At 36.9% G+C, this 19230-nt stretch overlaps 2 protein-coding genes and 1 long non-coding RNA gene across 5 annotated transcripts in view; 1 reads left to right on the forward strand and 2 right to left on the reverse strand.

Annotated features, from left to right (window-relative positions):
- LOC105831289 (trafficking kinesin-binding protein milt) overlaps positions 1-15792 on the reverse strand; it is a 59488-nt gene extending 43696 nt beyond the window's left edge. Inside the window, exons 1-4 of one of the 3 annotated variants that reach the window (XM_012671312.2) lie at positions 15726-15792; positions 14658-14733; positions 8044-8254; positions 194-298 (exon numbers count right to left, since the gene is read on the reverse strand). Coding sequence is in view for 2 of the 3 variants with exons in the window: in XM_028194204.1 (XP_028050005.1) it covers positions 194-298; positions 8044-8254; positions 11737-11955 (535 nt within the window). In the remaining variant the exon portion in view is untranslated. Of the gene's footprint in view, positions 1-193; positions 299-4772; positions 5001-8043; positions 8255-11736; positions 11971-14657; positions 14734-15725 lie in introns of those variants that run through there. The other 2 variants (XM_028194204.1, XM_028194206.2) reach the window with 2 other exon arrangements.
- LOC118644370 lies at positions 15789-16876 on the forward strand. The gene is made up of 2 exons (XR_004962185.1): positions 15789-16183; positions 16613-16876. It is a non-coding gene; the product is annotated as an uncharacterized LOC118644370 (long non-coding RNA).
- Positions 16877-18216: 1340 nt separating this feature from the next.
- LOC105831292 lies at positions 18217-18947 on the reverse strand. Its single transcript, XM_012671316.3, has 2 exons — positions 18591-18947; positions 18217-18510 (listed from the first exon to the last, which is right to left on the reverse strand). Exons 1-2 carry the CDS (start codon positions 18845-18847, stop codon positions 18393-18395), a joined length of 375 nt encoding a protein of 124 aa, XP_012526770.1. The 5' UTR covers positions 18848-18947; the 3' UTR covers positions 18217-18392.
- Between the last annotated feature and the right edge of the window lie 283 nt (positions 18948-19230).

The raw sequence follows: 19230 nt of genomic DNA on the forward strand, positions 1-19230 counted from the left end.
GACGTGTGCTGTCTAAAGATACGATAGAACTGCACGACGCGCAGGAGAGACAACTGAAGGAATTCAAGGTTTCTACGACCGCATGCAGCGAGCGGTCGCGCAATCTTTTCGCTTTGCGTTAGGCAGAAGCATCGTCTTTCGCCTCGCGTCTCTCGTTTCTCTAAACGAAGGAAGAACCAGAAACGGAGCTCACCTTGGAACTGCGTTAGGGTGTCGGCCCGGAGACGGTATCTCGGTATTTGCTCTTCCAGCAGGCTGATTATCTCGACTTCTGGCAGCTCCTCGCCGCTGCACACATCTGCAACAGTCAAGCGCAGCATCCACCGTGGCGTTACTAACAATAAGTGCGAAGGCGCTTACAGTTCATTATGCGCGCGCGGTTCCGCTTCGAGTTGCGGGCATAATCGAGCACGCGTGCTACGCGTTATCTCGCGACTCGTTTTCCATACGCGGACGTCAGGTGCGACGGGAACGTACGCATCATGCGTGCATTCCCGTCGTGCCCGCGGACTCGCGCAAGGAAACCGGAAAAAAAGTAGCGCCGTTCAATCGACTCGTCGCGCGCAAGTGCGAAAATTAGAATGATGACAGCGCGATCCATTAATAGCGTTGACGCGAGTAATCTATGTCGCGCTTAAATAGCAAAAACGAATGCGATAAGATGGAAATATACAAGTACAGAGTGAGAACAAAGTATGAAATAAAATATCTCGAGAGCGAAGCATCTGAGAAGAAAATGTTTCGTACAAAAGTTGCAAGGTTTCAACGAATGCATAAAAAGACTATACACCCGTTTGATCTAGGTTTGTTTTTTATTCGTGCACTGGTGTATTAGTGCAATAAGTTAGAATGAGAAAAATATATATTTGTCTTGTTCAAACTTATTGCACCATTGCAGCAGTGCAGGAATAAAAAACAAACCTCTTGAACGCAGGTGAATGAAGGAGTTTTCAAAAACAACTTAAAATGTTTAAATGGGAACCTCCATTTAGAAATAAGTGATATCGAGAGTTTGTTAAAAAAAACTGCTATAGAAATTCTTTTTAGTTAAATAATATCCGAGATACGACTTTTACGGCATGTTCGTAAGCGAGAAGCATGAAATTTCATGAAATGATATATGATTACACAGTAATGATACTGCAGCGCGCTTTATGCATATGCCAATAGCCCCCCTTTTACAATGCAACACGCGGTGTAACATTGTTATCATAAAGACGCTTCTTTTATTATTATTACGAAGTTACGTTGTTACGCGCGCTAAAATCTTCTACCTGCGGTGTAAGACAAGTGTGCGTGACCTGAGTGACAAAAAGAGTTTGCTTTTGCGGTGCAGCAGGAAACGGAGGCGGAGAAGGAGGAGAGATTTGTGCGGCTCACCGCAAACGAGGGGCCCTTCAACAGAAGATGGTTGCATACCGCATCAACGTGTTTCGCGCAAAGCGCATACAGCTACGGACGGACCGACCTTCGGACCATCTTGTAAAGTACGATAAACTTTGAAGATGCTAAATATCTGCTCGGTAAAAATTCAGTGGAAACTCGCCGTCACGTTGCGACTCTTTTGGATACTTTTGTGATTAAGGGCGGGTTTATCAATGCTCAGCTAAGTTAAATTTGACTAATAGTTAAATACTAACTGTAAGCTATGTGTTTATCAAAGCGGAATAACTAACAATTACGCATAAACTGTTGGTTAAAGTGTTTGTAACAAACACTTTAACCAACAGTTTATGCGTAACTGTTAGTTATTCCGCTTTGATAAACACATAGCTTACAGTTAGTATTTAACTATTAGTCAAATTTAACTTAGCTGAGCATTGATAAACCCGCCCTAAGTCTCGAATAGAATTTCAGTCAAATACATTCAATATTGATCGATAAAGTGGATATTTTTCACGACTAAGTTCGAGTGATATAAATCAGGGCTATTTACTTTTAACAGCTTCGAATTTTTAAAGCTTCGACGCTGTTGATCTTTGAAGTCAACATCCAACTTCAAAACTTCAAAGTTAACTTCAAACTTCGAAGGTTTGCAGCTTTAAAACTTCAAATTCGTTCTTGGAGCTTGGAATATTTGAAATTGTCAAAAGTAACAGTCCTAATAGAAATTAATAAATTAACATTGTAATTATCTTTATAGTTAGAAGTTTAAAGTTTTTTTTTTCAAGAAAAACTAAATTCCACGAGAAATTTAATTATAGCTTGAAGTTTAAAGATAAAGCACCGCGCGAAATAAAGTCACTTACTGATTTACTCGAGGTTTGCTCAAGTCGGTCCTGTTGACAGCTAAGCAGTGCTACTGACCTGACATTGTATGCAATTCTTAAGAGATCTTCGTAAAGTAATCATAAGTAGTAGTAAGAGGATCACCGACCGAGAAAAGTCGGAAGACAGTGGCTTTTTCCCAGGAAAAACGCGGTAACCCGCCACCAGCCAATCTATGCAGCATCGGCTCGACGCTACAACTACCGATGCTGGCTGCATTAGGAAGCGACGTAAATCTCGATTTCCGTGAACTTTGTACAGCTTCTCGCTCTATCTGTCTCTCGTGAGACAGAGATGACCCGCACGCGAGAGAAATATCGCACTGCACGGCGGACTTATTGCGAGTTTTAGCACATAATCGCGATGATGCCTCAGATTAGCCGCTGACGATTGTTCGGTGCATGAATGTAGGAGTGCGCTTTTCGCGAAAATAAATTTCCCAGATTTCATTAATGAGGAAGGAAAAAAACGGTTAGGTCCTTGTGTGTGCGCCCGGTTCCCAACGTTCCTCGTTCGAATTGAATCGTGGAAACCGGATCGTGAAAGACTTGCAGAATTTATGGGCATATGATGTTATGCTTTATGAATAAGTTGCGCTATTACGGCGCATCAAAAAGAAAGATAATCATTATTTAAAAAGGGCATTGTTTAAAATAATGTTTGTCCGTGTAATTAAAATAACAAGTGATAATTTTGCAAATAGAGCATTTGATATTAATTTGAATTTGATATAAATTATCGAATGTTAAATTTTATGTTAAGGCTCCTATTCACTCACTGCAATCATCTTGGATTGATGACATCATAGATAAAAAATTACACTATGAAAATTCTTGCAATATAAGCAAAATGTTTTTCTGTAAAGTATATAAATATATATCAAATTTAAATGCCTCAAATCAAGAATAAAAACAAAGCGTTTGACAGTTGCTGAATTAAAATAAATGTTTACATTCACATATAAAATTATATGTAAAATGAAAGTCTTCATATTTTAATACTACGACAATCAATTTAAATATAAAACACTAAAATGAAAAAATAATATTGTACATTGCAAGAATAATTTTACTTTTTGACATGTCATCTTGCACGCATGTATTGTATGTATATATGTATATGTACGTTTTGCGTCAATACATGAAATATGATTCTTTTTTCATCATTTTCCACTGTCAATGCGAATTTGGCAATCAAGGAGCCTTAACTCTAATTTAAACATTTTATGTTCAACCTTACACGTTTATTATTTGGCTGCTGTTTTACTAGAAAATATAAGTTATGGAAATTATTGCCTTGATAATTCTAAAAAAGAAAAACATATTTAAATATTTTATATCTTCATCATAATACATTTTCGAATAAATCGTAACATTAAAAAGTAATCTAAAAGTTGTAATTATACAATAGAATTTTATTATGCATAATGTGACGTAGGCTATCAAATATTTAGGCTGTCAGTACTAAAAATGATATTACTGCCAGTACTGAAAATCTATAGTTTCCGTTACGTATACTATAGATTTTCAGTACTGGCAGTAATATCGGAATCATAGTGCAGTCATAGTGTTTTGTCAATTTAAATTTTATATCAAACATTTTATGTAAATCTTGTGATTTTACTCGGTTATTATTTTACTGGAAAATGTATGTATCAAAGAATGCAAATAAAAAATAACCTTTAGAAAAAGAGTTTTATCCTGCTCCATTAATTATAAAATATAAATCTAGATTATATTTTTATTGTCCTTAAATTAGATTGTAACTCGCTTTCATTTATCTTCAAATACACTATTACTCACACTGTCTCTATATGGATGCATGTAATGTGTCAATACGAGTAATCACAGTGTATTGAGTTTGGATTCAAAAGTTCAAGTGACTGTGCGGACTAGTCATCTCTGCAGAAATGATAAAAATAACATAAATACAGAACGCGTGCTGCCACATACTGGCCATCACCTGCAGCAAGAAGGTAAATCGTCGGCACGCTCACAGAAGATAATACCTAATGTTGATATCGTTACCAACTGCGGATCGCATTTTACTTGATAAACAAAATGCAACTATGTGCTTTATCATAAATGTAATATATTTCGACAACGTTTGTGCAACAAATCCAAGCAAAATAGAATCAAAACATATAAAATATATATTGCATTGTATGCAAATAATTTCATAAACTTAATTCTAACCAAAATAATAATTTTTACCCAAAAATGATAAATAATAAATTATTATTTAATAATTCATTGTCAACGATTAACAATCGTAAATAATAATTATTCGTGTAAATAATAATTATTCATGCAAATATAAAAAATAAAATTAGTTTAAAAAATTAATACAAGAGATTAATCCTTTTTCTTCTACCAGTAAAGTTGTTTTGTTTCAATCTGTTTTTCAATGGCATTTTACTTTCTTGCACGCAAAACGTAATAGCGAGGAAAAATAATGATTTGCGCACAAAATTCGAATAAAAATACCGCGAGCGGATATCGTACCATCTCGCCATTTGCTTAACACAGCTTCACGCTTCTCGAAGATCTCTTTGAGCTTCGCCGGGCCCTTGGGCCTTCTCGTCTCCCTTGTGCCTAGGTACATAATCTCGTGCCCGGCGCTGGCCGAACTCTCTCTCTTTTATTCTCTTCATCAAAACATCTTCTATCAATGAATTTCGTTGCCCGCAAGATTCACAAAATTCGATTCCGGAGCTCACAGATTACGTAAAGCAAAACCAGCAAATCATCGCGATGCATCGGCGATGAACGAACACGGCTTCTACGTTTTCCGATTAAAGAACTTGTAATTAGCTTCCGAGATGACGATCCAATTTAATGATCCGGCTCGACTAATGATCAAGAATGTTCGTGCTTTTTGCAACGAGCTCTTTTGCAGAGAAAAATATACGAAAAATTTTGTTTTCGAACTTGTCTTCTTACAAAAATAAATATTCTTGTAATAAGTCTTCATACACAAACATAAATCTTTAAATTTTTCACCCAAATTATGAAATCTTTACGTAAGTCAACTTAAATTTTGTAGAATAAGGAAAAAGTAATTGTCACATTTCAAATGAATGTTATCGAATAATCGTAAGTGAAAACATCTGACTCAATAAACTACCGAGTGTAATACGATATGTCATCAATAAACGCTTCCATCTGCGAATTTTTATTTATCCCGACAGCTGCGAGAAATTAAATTGTGTAACCCGTCAGCGTGTACCTCATCGTTATGCACAGAATTACAACGAAATCGACGACAGTAAACGACACGTATTACACGCGCTCCACTAATTTACGTCAAGAGACGCGTGACGCTAGATGTCTTTATTCTGGGTGATTACGCGGCGTACAAATAACAAAACTTCGCGATCCATCATCAACGCGAGCTCGGGAAAAGACGTTCTTTTTGAGTCGCGAGCCGCCGAGGAACTCCACCGGGCGTACGTCGCGATGGAGGAAAATAGCAGCGACCAGTATAGCTGGACCCTAGCCAATTTCGATTTCCGCGATCGGGTCATTTATCGAACGAATCTAATTTGAAAAGCTAAATCTTTCATTAGCCTCTCAAAAATTAAGTTTCAGAAACGCGTGTTTCACGACAGTGGATTCAAAGCGCTCTCTCTCCTTTATTAATCTTCAATTAACTTTTCAGTGACTTGTATAATTGGCATCGTTCTTTTTTTCTTGCATTCTTTAATACGCGTACATTTATACATAAAAATGTATTCTAAGATTAATCATATAATTTTTTCAATACCTCTAACATTTAAGTAACAAAATGAAAGTAACAATTTATTAAGAAAAAAATTGTGTTAGATTACACAATTCTTAAAATGTAGGAACAATATTTCACATGTCTTTGTCATATGTTCAAAATGGACGAGGAAGCCAGCGATCGATATGTTTAAATCTTCACTGACGTAGTACTGACAAGGTTGCTGGCAAATGGCTCGAAGTCAACCAACCCAAAAAAAAGCACATACTGTACTATATGCCGGTCATTATATAATAGACAGAAATAAACCGGCGTCTGTTAATAATGGAACAAACTTTAATTGCGTGTATTTCATAAATTTTTCTTCGCCACTAAAACGCCGCTAAATTATTGGCACTAAACTTCGCATTTATGTTCTATGTATCAATATTATTTAAGAGTTATCAAAATTTAAAAACTGGAGTTCTTTTAAATTTATATTTTTTTATAATCAACAGCAAACAATTTTGGTCGCAAATATTCAAATTCTGACTCTGAAATCAGCTACAAAAAAAAAAAATTTGATTTATTACCTAATCGTTTATGTAGCAAAAAATGATTCAATTTTGTTGCGGTTATTTTAAGTCAATAACTTGCTATAAAGATAAAAACCTTTATACAAATATTTATTAGAATTTTACTAGTATATGTAATACATTAGATTTAATTGGTAATAATACTTTCTTATTAAATTTGCAAATAAGTATTATAAACCGGATTTTATGTAACAATCAAAAGCACACAAAAAAATTAAATAACTTTAAATAAAGAAATTGTGCTTGAATTTTGCACAGATACTCAAACGTAATAGAACAATCTATAACACTTTTAAATTTTAAATGATACTTTGAGACATACATTTTTAATCCAGTAGCTTGGAAATGCCAATCGAAGAACATGCGAAAGGAATCACTTATACGTTGTCAGTGTACTCTTTTGTCACTCCATCCGTGTAAAACAATTAAACGTAAAACAAGGACAGAATGAGAAAAAAACGCGCTAATATCTTTATAAGCGCGTTCTAAATACGAGCCTTAGATTTTCCTGAAAATACGCAAAGTGACGGCGGCGTTGGCTTAGATTCTAGAATATCATTAGCCCTTAGTAGGTCGCCTATTTCGAGATCGGAATAATTGTGCTCCCGATATTTTGGACGAGTCGCGAAGTAATAGTACCTTAGAATGGTATCTTAGTTATTCCAAGAACATTATTTATTATTGCGTCTCTCATTGCAATCAATATAAAGCGTCATACCAAAGATAAAAGATACTCGCAGATGTCTCTGCAATGACGATAAAATTAATCGCAAGGACAACCATCACTTTTAGCATGATAGTGATTGTTATAATGATGATGATGATGATGATGATGATGATGATGACGACCATGATTATAACGATGATGATTATGATGCTGACGACGACAAAAATGATGATGATGATGACTAGAAAGATAACGATAATGATGATGACGTCCATGACGATGAGAATGGAGCGTGGCGTATTATCCGCCGGGCAGGAGTAATCATCATTTGGCTCGGGCCAATGGGAAACACCATGGAGAGACTTGGAACAGGTAAGCCGTAGAGCCACTTTATAAAACTCCTCGTGCTAGCATCGTCAAAGACAGTTTCTCCTCGTACGCTTACAAAGTAAGATGTAGTAAATGCGAACCTTGAACCTACGTGCTGCTATTCTACGAAAATCAGTTTGTACGCGCGAGGAATTCTCGTCGAAAACGAGACCAAAAGTTTTTCCCTACGCTTGTACGTATATATAAAAAGTTAAAATTATGGTCACGTTTAAACGTGCGCTTTAGTCGCACGTTCTTTGGAAGAACAAATAACGCGTTTGATCGCGCTGTCGTGACTTTTGTTGTGGAACTAGTAAAAAAAAACACTCATAAAGACACTCAGTGAAAGGAATCGATATCCTGAGCGCCCGCCGTCCCGTGGCGTCGGCCACACGACAGCTGGTACGTATATAAAAATGATAAGGATTTCATCCGTCTTACCCGTGATGGTCTCAGCGTCGCGGGTACTAGCGCGTATGGTACTAACGAGCTTGCTCTTCGGTGACCTTAACGCCTGGAGAGTCGCCCTTGCCGTGGGTGAGACCTTTAGGGAGGTGGGTGGTCGGACAGGGCCTTCGGGCCGCTTTGGACCCTCATCTTCCACGGTGGCCAGCTTGGACGCTGTGGCGACGAATGATATCGCCTCGCTTTCCTGCGAAATGCAAACATTATATTTAGCATTTTCGCGACCGGGTTATAGATTTAGAGCGATTTAGCTTGACACACGCGAGATACCCTTGAGAAATTACATTCTTTTTCCATTTTAAAAACTGCTTTCAAAAATCTCACGTATCTCTTCGCGCATAAAAAAGCCTGTTCTTTGTCGCTGCACTGCTGTAATGGTGGCGCAACAAGTTAGAATGAAAAAAATATATTTATCTTAATCTAACTTATTGCACCAGTGCAGCAGTGCAGCGACAAAGAACAGGCCTGAAGATATTAACCGTTGAAAGAAGATCCTGGTATTATATTTTACTGTGACTTAAAAGCTCGAGGTAATTACTTGTTGACATATCTATCTCGAGTGACTTCGCGAATTAATGCGGATCTTGCGTGTCTTCTCTAATGCAGATATTTTTCTTAACTATAGTCAAATTATGCACATTGTAGATAACGAGTTTAGACAACATGCGGACAAAGCGCGTTCCTTCACGCGCGTGTCATCGCCCAGAACGCAAACGCAAAGTGCCTTTGAAGGGGCGGTTTCACGTTCCCCAGGCCCCTAAAATTACAGTACGCATCCCGGGGGGGACCGGCACTTAAAGCCGTCGCGCTTATTTAGACCGGTAGCGCTACGGCGGACGCGTTCATTTTGCTCGTCTTCCGGTTCTAGTCTGAGTTTATTTCAGGACACTGACTCGAGACAGCACCATTTCAACCGTTTTTACAAAAGCGTCGTCTACCGAGTCCTCGTCTACGCCTCCTCGCGACAGACGTCGCTGATTTTACCAATATAAATGTTTCGATACTAATTTTAAATTCGCAAATTAAATACCTAGTTGCAATCTCGTGATTCTAAAGTCTAATGCCATGTCCTTGATGAAAAACTAATGATATCGATAATCACTTAAAAAAATTAATTAATTTTACAGAAAGAGAATTTTTCTCTCAGACATCACCCTCAAATTTATGGTAACCATATGGACAATATTTATTTTGATAAATTTTAATAAAATTTAACCAAACTATTTTACATATTATAAAATATGTAATAGTAATTTTATAAAATATTTGGTTAGATTTTATTTATATTCGATTTTATTAAAATTATAGTAATTTTTTTTATAATTTTAGTAACACACATTTCATTAAACTAATTAATATTATTATTACCATTATTATTTTAACTAGTACTATTAAGTTTTATTAAGTTTTTATCATATATTAACTATTTATTATTACTATTTCAAATTACTTTATGATAAAAAAATAATTTACTTAAATTTTAATAAAACTATAGGATAAAAATTCTTCAAAATCAATTCTACGACTCGAGATTAAATTCTAAGAAAAAGTTCTTTTCGTGTAAAGCGAATCCTCGATATCATCAATTCTAGCAATTCTAATTGCCTCGCGGAAATTTTTCCTTTCACATCGATATCATATCAATGCGAGCGATAAGGCAAACAAGACTCGCACATTTACACGTCATTGATCACCGATCGACGCGCTAATAACTGCAGCGTTAGAGTCGCTGCATCGTTAAGCGTCGAGACATCCGTGAACTTTAATTGCGCGTAGCACGAGCGAATAATATGCAAGGTGGCGGGGGAGGGGGGAATGCTAAACGAGCGTTATGTAAAATTTTCGGGCGTTATTTATGAGCGAATCTCAGCGTCATAGGCGTCGAGGCGTTGCAGCTGCGTGACCGGAGATGGACCGAGACGCGTTTTGCACATCTCTTTCGACACGCCACAATCGAGTCAAGGCTCGTTAGCGTTTCGCCGTCAATTTCACTTTCCGATCCTCTCGGCGCGGTCTTCTTAGCTGAGCGAGGTGGTGCAAGGTTACGCGAGATAACCGTGTATTCTAATGTCGCCGCTGCTATACGCGAGGAGAACGTAATGGGAAAATGTCATAAGACAATCGATCCCCAGCGGTATTCTCGGCTGGCATTTTTATGGAAAATAATGGACGATTGAACGAGAGCTATTTAAGGCGTAGTCTACAATGAAGACTTGAGCTTTAAGCCGTAAGAAATTGAACTAATCACAATTGAGTATTTTTATAAAAATCGACTGTGATTGGTCAATTTCTTATGGCTTAAAGCTGAAATCTTCATTATAGACTACGCTTAATGTGCAGCGCGCAAAAGTAAGGCACAAAATAAGAAAAAGATAAGACTGATCTGAAGCTTAAATGTAAAAGTCGATAACCGCGATAAAAATCGATTGTTTTCCAACGCTTAATGGAGAACAATCGCGTTTTAATTAATAAAGAAGCTCTCGTCGCGCTCCGTCGGGAGTAAAAGGAGAAAATTCGAGATGTAAAAATAGAATCAGACAAGAAAAACAGGACCGAAAAGTTAGTTCAATGGCAAATTACTTCGAACACTTCGATATGTATCTACTCTAGGGAGGCGGGGCGAACACTGAAGCGAGGCCAATTCGCTAAGCGATGGCAAATAGAACGTTAAAAAGCCCCTCGTTAACCCCGCAAAGTAGTCGCGAACTGTGTTTCTGTTTATCTCAAACATGTACCGATCGATTATATGGACATTGATCGCGCACCGCGTCGCACCGTATTTCGGTGACGTTCGAGATAATGTCGCATTACTGAACTCAGAATACGTCTCGCAAATTGTGGGAATCTCCGTGACAGCTATAGTGACCAGCAGCTTTCGCGGAGTGGGAGAAACCGGTCCGCTCATCCCGTTTATCATTTCGGCATACGGCATACTAAATAGGAATTTCATATTAATCATTAGCGCGTGGAGTAGTGAGTGAGCGACCGCGACCTTTCTCAAACACGAAAGAGACGCGAGAGGACCGCAGTTAGGTAATTTTACATGGAAAGAATAGTTTCGCTTACTAAAAATTTGGCTGGATACAGATGAAAAAAGAATAATTTTGTTAAACCGAAATCGAAATATAATTATGTAGCTCAAGCTCATTATGTTGGCTGCACGGAGAAAATTTTTCATCGAAAATTATTATGATAAACACAGACCACAAAAAGAAGTTATAAAAAATTTTATTACGTTTTTCATTAGTTTACCAATTAACTTCTCAAAATTTCGCGCGTTTAGGGACATTGCGTGTCGGAAGGGCCCTCAACGACTACTTAGTTCGATAGAAACAATAATATTTGAAATTATTCTATTCGCACGCTGTTTTGATATAAAATTTTCTCCGTGTAAAATGTCAAAATTTTTTGCAACGTTGCTTATTGTGCTTGAATTGTTCTTTACAATTATCTTGATGGTCCCGCTAAATTATCTTCGGATATGTATCCAGAGAAAGTTTTAGATACCTCAGCTAAATCGTTCTATCCGTGCAAGATTTGAAGATATCGCAACGTGACGCAATTCCGCAATCCGTGATAACGTCAACCCGAAAATTATTGACCATTTCGGCCCGTTCGGACCGTTCTCTCGGCTCTTCTTTGTAAATTCACGTCTTTCTTGCAACTTACGAGCGCAACGGGAAAAACGGGGGACAGCGGCTCCCCCGTGGGCCGATAAGCTGTCATCGCCTTGCGCACGTGTCGCACCAGAGATCCATCGTGGGTGGACAAATCTGACGCGGCCTCCTTCTCGCATCCGTTGTTGCCCTGCGTCTTGTCGCGGCCCTTAAAGACGCGCCGCGCCGAATTGCGGCGCGCTTCCGCGAATGCGATTCCACGCAGCAACATCGCACGACGCCCAACGTCGCGTCGACAATGGAAATTGAAAAAAAAATTGAACTTTAAACAGAACGCTACGGTCTTCCTTGTCAACCCTCGGCGATGAAGAGGAACACTGGTTGATGCGCGCGAAGTCTCCGATTGTACGGCTGACGTAATTTAAACATGAAATCGTGATGAAACGCGAAAACACGATATTTCGATCCTTCGCTCGTGTGACTCGATCAGTTCTGTCAGGGTCCAGTCGATATGCAAGTAGATGAGTTTCGCCCGTTATCATCGGATATTGACTGATATGCGGTACAATCTCGTTTGAAAATGCTCGCTTATGGTGTGTTTTGCATATGGAGAACAAAAGAACAAAAGAAAGAGAAAGAGTGAGAAAATCTAAGAATTGTATGTGCTGTTAAAGTAAAGAGCAGCGCAATAAATATACATGAAAAAAAAACCGATTTTGCTAAAACATCTAAAAATTTAACTATTTATTATTATATTTATTATTTATTAGCTAATTTAGACACAGATTTAAAAATATTAATTTTGTTAGACCAAAAATAATTATTTAAGAAGCCCATGTATGATAAACAAAGCTGCAAAAAATATTTAACATTTTAGCAATCAATTTGAATGTCTGATACAGTTATTGTAATGGCTTAATAAAATTATTTTTATATTTGTATAGCTAAATTTTTAGATACCTCACCAAATCCATTCTTTTTGTGTATGTAAACACAGAATAAGGAACAGTTAATATATTAAATAAGAAACGTTTTTCATTACGTTTCTTTTATTTAACAACTCTTATTGAACTGTTTTTTATTCTCTGTTCCCCTTGTTCCATTTATTGTGCGCAGACTCTAAAGTCATAATCAGCCTACATAGAAATTAAGATTAAAATTGGATTAAAATTTAAGTAATTAATCCAAAGAAAGAAAATCAATCTCAAGTTTAGTGCACTTTGCTTTGATTGGTCAAATTCTAATTCAACCTCAATCTCCAGTCTGATTACGGCCTAATGGAATAAAATGCAGTTAAAGAGATTTCTCTTTTTTCACTTACGCGAATATCACGCTCGTGGATTGTTTTAAAGTCGCGAGATTATCTTTTTAGAAATGTCTCGTATGCGCATCGTCGGCATTGCGTGAATTTCTACATAGTTGCGACAGTCGTGCGACGAGAATTGTCGCTGTCAGAATCTCTGTCTATCAATCAAACGTGAAGTCAAATAATTTTGTATCGGTTTGTACCAGTCTTATTAGTTTTTTCCCCGTTCATCATGTATTGGCCTATACTTTGTAGGTTGCGCGCTTATTTTTTTTACAGAACTCTTGCGTTTAATTATATAACGCAATAATTACGGATTAAACGATTCCGTAGACATGTTCTCTTAATTATGCATACCGCATATTGATATGACTAGTATATTGATTTCCAATCTGAGATTTATCCGTTTCATTTATTTGAAAATTATGTGGGAAATGCGCTTATATAGAATAACTTTCGTTATTAAAACTATGTTTATGTGAAGATTGAAACCTCATTATGACAAACGAACGAGTCTTAATTTATACTGCACGTGGAACATTTTTTGTACGCGGTGCATATATATGTAGCATATCAAGAAACGTGACGTAACGCGCTATAAACATGGCAATTGAGATTAAAAAAAACATACTTATACGCTTTACACTTGTACAAGTAACACGTCTCTCTCTATATTTGTAATTTCTCATTCAAAGAATCGTCACAATTTTATATATTACACGTCAGATATATAAAAAATGTTGAGATAAATGTAATTTTCGTATGGAAAATAAACAAATGTGCATTTTTTAATGGTATAATACACGCGAGATCCTTTATCTTTATAAAATGTTCTATATCGCTCAGAACGCGAATTGCGGGAAGTGTAAGCTGTGGCCAAACGAGACTCAGTCGTGGGACGTGGAGCGAACCGACTCAATCGCGGAGTGATCCCCGAAGGAGTGCATATCGCCGATTAACAGAGTCGACATTCATCCGCGGGTTGCGCCGAGGCGCTTTCTGCACGGACTGTACGTAGCTAAGTCCGCGTTCGACTCCTACCAAGATTAAGGTAATGCTCGGCTGATATGATACAATAGTTATGTAGTCTTTTCAGTGCTCTATGGTGCTTCCGCTGGATGACCGCGACACTCGCGAAGCCGTAGAATAATATATTCAGCGTCGCGGAGAAAATAGGAAAGGTAACGAGTCTCATTATTCCTCGACATTCCTTGCCACATGATTCGCACGTGCTTTAACATTACTCATTCAGATGAAGATTAGATTAAATATATCATCTCTCCTGAAAAGCCACATAAAAATGAAGAAAGCTTGCATCATCATCTAAGATCAGAAAACTTCAGGACAACTTGTGGGTTTTTTTTGCATCAATTCAATTTTCTAGCATCCATTTTCATCAATGTAGATTAACTTTAACTCTCAATTTAACTCAATTCTTTAGAAAGAACTAGAAGCAGATAAAAAGTAAGTTAAATTGAGATCAAAGTTAATCCACATACATTTATGGGCAATTTTGTATGTGAATCTTGCATCAGAAGATTTTTACAAAAACGTGAGATCTGTAGAAATTAATTAAATTTAGCTGAAAGATTCTAAGTAAATCACACGCAGAAAGATACATAAGTTATCTTTTACGAGATAAATTTAATTAAATCAAAAGTGCTCACCGTGGCCAAGGATGAAGTTTTTGGTTTCCACTGCGGGAAACCACCACGATCACCAATGGAAAAAGTCGTGCAGGGACTGAAATAGTAAAAGAATGTGCGATTAGTAGTGTGGCAGAAGTTTTATAGCAAAACTACATCTATACAATATCTCTCGAGCCACTTCCTTACATTAAAGGAATTAAGACGTAAGATAGGCTGAATATGTGTAATTCTCATAGCAGCTACGTGTATCGTCCTTTGTCCACTAATTGCATTGTTCACTGCTTCACTGTCCATCATCATGTCATTTTACGTCCTACTTGGCAAAGATCTGTACTTTGTTCAGACATGTAATTTCTATAAGACGATACACATAACATCGCAACAATATGTGTCTAAAGTGTGCCAGAGAAAGAGAGAAAGAAAGAGAGAGAGAGAGAGAGAGAGAAAAGGAGAGAATTTTTACGATGACAGCATCACAGTTATATAAATCGTGCCGAATGGAAATTGTTCATTATCATGGAACGATGTCCATAGTACAGAAATCCTGGAGAAAAAAAAATTGAGCGAGTGCATACACGGCAAAGAAAGAAAGGGAGAAACGCGAAACGAAACGGAGCCTGCTTTACCACGGAGCTTATCTCCCTCCCTCTTTTTTTTTAGGTTATAAGGATGTTATATCTCTCGAGGAGCGAGATACCCGGTGCAAAGTACAAAGGTGCGCGCGATTACCAGCGAGATATTGTACTTCAATCGCCCCGGGTATCACCTGTCCACCCCCTTCCCTCGCCCCGTTTGTCACGGGTGGACGGCGCGATAGAGACTGCGAGCGATTCGGGCGACGGTCGAAGGATCAGATCAGCTGTTGACGTCGCGAATCGGCGACGCGTGCATCGAGCCGCTCGCCCGTACGGACGGGGCGTACGAGATGACGAGGCGGGGACATATTCTTTTTCTTTCACGGCGGTGACCGTGCTCCTTTGGCGTATCGATTAAATATTCCCGCAAATAACCGCGGGCGCCAGAGAACGGAATTAGGTTAAAGGACGGCGTCTCACGTCGACGTCGGACGGGGTTTCGATCGCTTACCGTGCGTCGATGTCCGGCGCACATCTTTGCGCTTTCTCGAGAATAAACTGCAGGGATAATATACGACGCGTGCTGCACGTTCACGTCACTGACATTTCTCTCGCGTAGAAGCACCGGGGACACGGTACCGCGACACTCGCGCGTTCACGACGCGTTCGCGAGAACGACCGAGCGGCGTGAAGTGAGTCGCGAGACGGACGGGTTGCGGGACGCGCGCGAACGAACGAGCGTACGAGTGAACGAGCCGTACCGAGAGAGACGCGCGGCCGCGTCACGGCAGACCGAAGTCGAAAGCACCACGTTAAATATAGAATCAGGCGAAATCAGTGCGGCCTACGAGATCCGCGAGCGCCTCGCGGAGATGCTCCTACACACGACCCGAGGGGGTACACTTCGGTGCCGTTTATCGCTTTCCGTCTGAAGTTAGATGTTTTACAATCTGAACGCGGCGCACCTTGGTACTCTATGCATCGTGATCGTAAATTTATATAGGGTGTCCCGAAGTTCGCGAATTAAAATACTATAGCATGAAAGTGATCGAAGAATTGAATAAAATAGTTATTTGTAATTTTTTATTTCAAACAGTAGCTTTAAATGATATATGAAAATTTAAAACTGGTCAATTCGTTTCACGGATTACTCTCATGTTCGTGAGTTAATTACGCGTTAACATATGAATAATGACAAGTAACTATGTAAGCGTAATTTCTAATTAATTAATTTTGAACCCTTACATATATTTCAAAAATTACAGCTTTTGAAATAATTTATAAATGCCTATTTTACTTAATTTTTCGGACACTTCTGCTATAATATCTTAATTCACGAATTGTGAGACATCCTATATAGATCGATTGTATGTGAAGACGCGAATATTAATTTTTTAGAAGATGATGGCGAATCATATGCTTTCCTTATTCGATTGTACACAGTTGATTGGCAAAAAAAGAAAAGTAATTCTAAAACCTCTCTTATCTTTAAAACAATGCATTTTTTTCTTTTCTACACATTGTCTTTTATTCTCTCTCTCTCTCTCTCTCTCTCTCTCACATACACACAACACACGCACTTTCACTCTTATATTTCTTCTACATTAAGTCTGTTTTTTTTTAACTAAACTTACACAGTTTATTTTTTTCAATAAGAAAAAAGGAAGAAAGATAAATCCGCCGTTCAAGAGAAAGAGAGATTCAATTAAAAAAGGATTTATTGTCTTTGTTCAACATACTATGTGATCGAGATCTTAGCTGCGCTCTATATCTCTGTCTCTCAATGTCAACTGCCATATTTGAATACATACCTTATCTATGATCATGACACAAGTATATGTTATCTCTGTAACTTTGTCGAATGTAACGGAAGTACGTACTTCATACGTACGAGAGTGTGGAAAATAGTAAGATTATAAAAACATAAATATTACGCAACATTAAATTAAACAATAGAAAGATAATTTTAGATTTTCCAGTCGTAGTCACAATGCGTAAATTTCTAAATGCATTTGATTCAAAAATATCTCAATTTAAACGTGAAAACATAAATGAGGCGTGAATACTTTATGCTGAGTATTAACTTTCACGGTAATTGCAATCTCGTAGCTATTTTCGGCTAATTTCACATCGAATAATTAGTAAACTCGAGTAGAACGATAGTCTTTATGTTTTTGAGCTAAAATTTTATTCAATTTTTTTCCCCAATACTTCAGTATTACATTAGAGCTTGGAAATGTATAAATGTTAAAGTATAACTTTGTTGTATATTATATATGGGATAGTAACAAATTTAAAAATTAAAATTTAAATAATAAAATTAAAATATTAATAACTTTTAATTTAGATTACTTAATTTTAAATAAATTAGTTTTTAATTTCAATCAATTATTTATAAAATATATTAACTCTTTATATCAAGTTAAAAAGTTTATGTAAAAGAAAAAGATTTCCATGTAAATATTTCTTATTTCATAAAAAATTAATTTACAAAATAAAATATTACATTTATTTGATATTGTAATTATGTTATTTAGAAAGTTAATTATTAAAGAATACAACATTCCAATTTAATAATACTTTTCGAAATTAATTTAATTTAATCTTAATGTAATTTTATTGGGTTAATATTTTATTCATCTAACTCTTAATGTAACTAAATTAATTTTATAAACCATTAACTTTAATTTAATTTAGTTAAAGAATATTAATTTATACTCAAACTTGATCATATATACAAAAGGTTTTATATTTTATTTTGAATTTCATAATTATATTTACTATACAAAACCGATATATGTATAGAATATTACTTAATTTTACTGTTCATATTTAAACAAATGGATAAACCATAATCGTGATAGAAAAACAAGTTACGTATAAACAAATATATTTTTTTAATATATAATTACAATTCACATCATTTTTAACGCAATAATTTAACTATATTTTTCTATTATTTAATCAAATTACCATGCGTCTAATAATATTTTTGAAAATCCTTTTTTCCTTTTCCATTTAACTTTCTACTTGATAATTACGTGGAATATTTCAAATACTGATGCTCAATCTAACTTCTTTTTAAAATATAACATGTTATAAATGACGTTAATGAAGAAGACAAACCGCCATTCTTTCTTTCAGTGATCGAAACGCTTTTGTTTCTCTTGTCTCCTCGTTATTGTTCCCAATTATTCTCGCCGATATGTTGCTCGCGAGTTGCATCAATCATTATATCCGATAACGAGCTGCTGTTTCCGTAGCGTGGCGGCCATATTTCCCCGTTGCACGCACACCTACGACCAAGCATTCGTAATTACGCAACACGCATGCACGTGTATACTCACAGTGGGATCGAAGCAGCATTGTGTATTACATGTAGCTTATTATTTCCGAAAATTCGATACTCGTTTCGTCTCCCATCGTCAGTTTCGACAGCCGGCGCGAGAGCGCGCGTCGTCGAGCGGCACATGCGCCGTACGGTTCGAAACGTCCGCCTGCGATATCTAGGAATAATTTGTTCCGAGTATGACGTGACTTGCCGCCCGTGAATTTGAAACGGGTATCGATGCACGAGACGATTTTCCGTGCAAATTCAACTCTCGACGAGTAACGAAGAAAAAAGTATCGCATTTTCTGGCAAATTTTATTTTTACTTATAAGTATAAAATGATTCCTGCGCGTAAATAAAGTCGAAATCTGTTTTTCGTTAGAATCATGTTACTTTCGTTTCGTGTTTTCTGATCGAATAAATACACCGCATTCGGAGACAATTTGTCCTTAAAATAAATTTTAATACTCAAGTGAATTAAACGTTTAAGAATTAGCGAATTAAAAAGTTATTATAGACGAATGTTTCAGGTTCAATACACTTATAATCTTCGAACTTCTGCACTCTAGCTTTAGTAACAGTGAAAAAAAAATGTTTCAGTATTATTTAAACTGACGAGGAATATTTTGGTTTATCAAAATTTGTCAAAATCAATAAAATAGATATTCGATAAAGTAGACTTCAC

The sequence above is a fragment of the Monomorium pharaonis genome, chromosome 2 (genome assembly GCF_013373865.1).
Source record: "Monomorium pharaonis isolate MP-MQ-018 chromosome 2, ASM1337386v2, whole genome shotgun sequence".
In the NCBI taxonomy this organism is placed as follows: Eukaryota; Metazoa; Arthropoda; class Insecta; order Hymenoptera; family Formicidae; genus Monomorium; species Monomorium pharaonis.